We start from the raw sequence: 3,284 nt of genomic DNA, 5'->3' as shown, positions 1-3,284 counted from the left end.
GCCCAGTCACGCGGCGAGAGACGGCGGCCCCTGCCTTTCGGCTGAGGATGACGGGGCATTTGCTCTTGCTCACTTGTCTTTCTCGGGTTTCTGCAGCACCCCACTTCCATTGCATGAGGAAACAACAGACGTGACGTCAGAAGGAGCGTGCAGACCCACCCAGGAAAGAAGCCCCTTGGTGGGGGAGGCGGCCAGGTGGAGCCTCCGGTCCACAGGGCTGCGCGTCCAGGGCGGGCCTCTCCGGCTCCCATGGACGTGCAGGTTCCGCACCGCCAGGACAGGGTGTGCACACCTGGGCCCACACCTCCTGGGATCTTTGGGAGCCTTGCGGGGTGTGACCCCCGCGGCTACCTTTGGTAGCCAGGTCCAGGCCTCAGGGCAGCCCGTCCGTCCCAGCAGCTGTGCCAGGTACCCCCACCCAGACTGGTGCGTATCGGGGGCCCCCTCTGCCTGGTGGTCTGGCTTCACCCCATCATGCTACCTCAGCTAGGGCGGGCCCCTAGCCCTGGGCCAGCTTCCTCTCCTGGATTGGGCCAGCCCGGCTGTGGAAACCACAGGGACGGGCCTCACTTTGGAGAAAGTGAAAAAAATAAAACATCCACACCCCTCTGCTGACCTTGGGCCGGTCATCAGTGCCCACTAGTCTACCTCACGATGCTGCTTCCGCTCCCCACGCCTGAGTGCGCCGAGTTCGTCGCCACCCTCCGGTTCCTTCCACGCCCTGGCCACATCTTACGTCCTTCACGGGACCCTGGCGTGGCTTCCACCTGGGCACCAGAGGACGCCCGCTGTCCTCTCGGCCACCGCAGAGGCCTGAGGGGCCAGCGGGGTCCTCCCCGCCCAGGGGGCGCCTCAGGCCCGCCCTGCCTGCGAGCGGAATGAGGACAAGACAGCAGAGGTGTAGTTCAAAGGTTGGTACTTTTTTGGTTTCCTTTTTTGCTTTTGTAAAGAAAAATAAGGTTGTGTTTTTTTTTGAGAAAACATAAGTGCACCTCACCCCGCCCCAGTCCCGGGTGCTGGTCCGGGGCCCGGCGCGGGCCGTCCGGGGGCTGGAGAGGCGTCTGGGGCCGGAGCTTGGATTTGTTAGACAAAAATAAAATAACAAATCTCGACGCCCACGTCTGCCGGACGGAGCGGCCGAGCGGCAACCCCCGAGCTGGACTGTCTCTGGCTTCGGACGCAGAGTCCTGGGGCGGCCCCTGGAGCCCCAGCTCCCAGAGGTCGGGCGGGCAGGCAGGAACAGTAGCTCTTAGGACGGGAGGGGGCGGGGCGGGCATGTCAGAGCGGGCCCCATGGTAAAAACAATTACTAAAAAAGCACCCAAAGCTTAAAAAAACTAAACTCCCTGGCAGGGAGAATTGGGGGCATCCTGCTTTTTAGCAAGATGCCTGACCTGCAAAAATGTGTAGAAAAATAAAATCAAACTTTATCCCTGAATGACAGTGAAGCCCTCTCCCGCGCTGTGGCCCGACTCGCTGGACCTCCCCCGGGCCCAGGGCCGGCGCGGTTCTGGCGGCATTGCTCGGGAGGCTCCCTGTGCAGATGAGGTCCCCTGGCAGGAGGGACCCCAGCCCGTCGGCAGTCGGGTGGTGTGGGAGAGCGGGGCGGGGAGCCAGCGGGCGGCCTCGGACATAGGCTGTGCTGGGCCGACCCGGTGCGAGAAGGCGAGGGGGAAGGCGGGCTTCAGGGGGTGAAGGGGCTTGGGGCGTGGCAGGGCGGGGGCCAGGCTCGAGGCCAGCAGGCTGCCTGCCTCCACCTGCCGGTCATCGGCAGCACCAGGGGCCCGAGGCCAGCCAGGTCCCAGGGGACAGTGCGATGCAGGGGCCAGGACTGTGGGCCTGGAACTGGGGGGCCCTGAAGAGTGTTCTCAGGGCAGTGGGGTGCTGCCTGGGAAGGTGGTAAAGTGGGGTGCATGCAGGCAGGAGGGCAGATGCTTACAAGGGTCTCTAAGGTCCAGCTGGGCCGAGACCCAGGTGCTCTGAGGAGCCCTGGGCAGGGGACCCCGACACCCGCGAGCCCACAGGAGCCCATGGGAGGATTACTCTCCCAGGGGCTGGCCGAGCCCGGGAGACACAGGGACTGCTCCCCACCTCGGCTTAGGGGGGCTCTGGGCAGCCCCAGTGGACAGAGCAGTACAGTACAAAGATGTGGGCACAGCCCACAGGTATGGGGGCAGCATGGCACCCCAGGGCCACACAGCCCTGGAAACCCCTGGCCTGGGGCCAGTGTCAGCAGCACCAGACACTCAGCCAGGTCAGCCCAGGCGGGCGGGAGAGCGCGGCCCGGCCCGCAGTCCGGCAGGTGAGGAAGAGACGGCCTGAGATCTGGACTCGTCCAGCAAGGACAAGGGCCTCGAGGGCTCTGAGGCGGCAGTGGTGGAAGCAGCATGCACCTGGGCGCACCCCCAGACTCTCGGGGTGCTGCAGCTGGTCAGCGTAGACTCTGGTACAGGTAGGCCGAGGTGAACAGTGCATTGGCAGCCAGGCTCACGGCCAGGAGGCCCTGGACCAGAGAGGGCTGGAAACGACCTGCGGGAGCCGGTCGGAGGCCAGAGGTCAGAGGGGCTGCGGGGCAGCCCTGCCGACCTCCCTGCCCCGCCCCCCTGTCAGCAGATGCAGCACAGGACTGGGGCCGTGCAGCCCCCACCCCATGCCCAGGGCGCCGTTCCCGAGTCCACGCCACCTCGGCCGGGCCGGGGTGCCAGGGCCTTGCCCGACGGGGGGGTGTGAGAGCGCTTTGGCCACCCGGGCCCCACCCGACTTGGGGACGGCGCTCACCGTGAGCTGCCCGCCCCCCGCCCAGCCCCTCCCACCACCCCGCCGCTCAGGGCCAGCGGGACTTTACACAGGACCAGAGCCTGACCGCACACCCAGGCCAGCGGCCATGGGAGGTGGGCTGGGAGCTGAGCCCGGGCCGCAGGGCCCAGCACAAGCGCCCTCCGCGTCACCCGCACGCAGGCACGGCCGTGCAGGCGGCAGAGCTCAGGGCCCAGAGGGAGGTGGCCGCGGCCCCTCGCGGTGCAAACCTTGCCAGGCGCTGGCCTCCTCCGGGCAGCCTCTGGTGGTGGTGTCCACCACGCAGGTGGAGGACTGGGACGAGTCGTCCTCCTTCTTGATGGAGCGGCTGCTGCAGGCGCTGCCTCTCTCCGGCACGGACCTCGTGTCTGCGGGGGGACCCACCTCAGCGTGTGCTCGTGGCCTGCCCCGGGGGGAAGCAGGGCGCCCCCACCCCCAGGACGCAGCTGGCCCCTGCCCATCCCCGGCGCGGCGCTGTGGCAGGCGCTG

At 67.2% G+C, this 3,284-nt stretch overlaps 1 protein-coding gene across 1 annotated transcript in view; it reads right to left on the bottom strand.

Annotated features, from left to right (window-relative positions):
* Nucleotides 1-926: 926 nt before the first annotated feature.
* Nucleotides 927-3,284, bottom strand: part of TMEM201 (transmembrane protein 201) — a 17,227-nt gene continuing 14,869 nt past the window's right edge. Inside the window, exons 10-11 of the mRNA XM_004679311.2 lie at nucleotides 3,026-3,198; nucleotides 927-2,528 (exon numbers count right to left, since the gene is read on the bottom strand). Coding sequence (XP_004679368.1) covers nucleotides 2,431-2,528; nucleotides 3,026-3,198 — 271 coding nt within the window. The 3' untranslated portion in view covers nucleotides 927-2,430. The remainder of the gene's footprint in view (nucleotides 2,529-3,025; nucleotides 3,199-3,284) is intronic.

The sequence above is a fragment of the Condylura cristata genome, unplaced genomic scaffold, assembly GCF_000260355.1.
Source record: "Condylura cristata isolate star-nosed mole 26May11 unplaced genomic scaffold, ConCri1.0 scaffold00008, whole genome shotgun sequence".
In the NCBI taxonomy this organism is placed as follows: Eukaryota; Metazoa; Chordata; class Mammalia; order Eulipotyphla; family Talpidae; genus Condylura; species Condylura cristata.
Note: the sequence above shows the minus strand (reverse complement) of the source record. Positions and strands in the feature narration are given on the sequence as shown.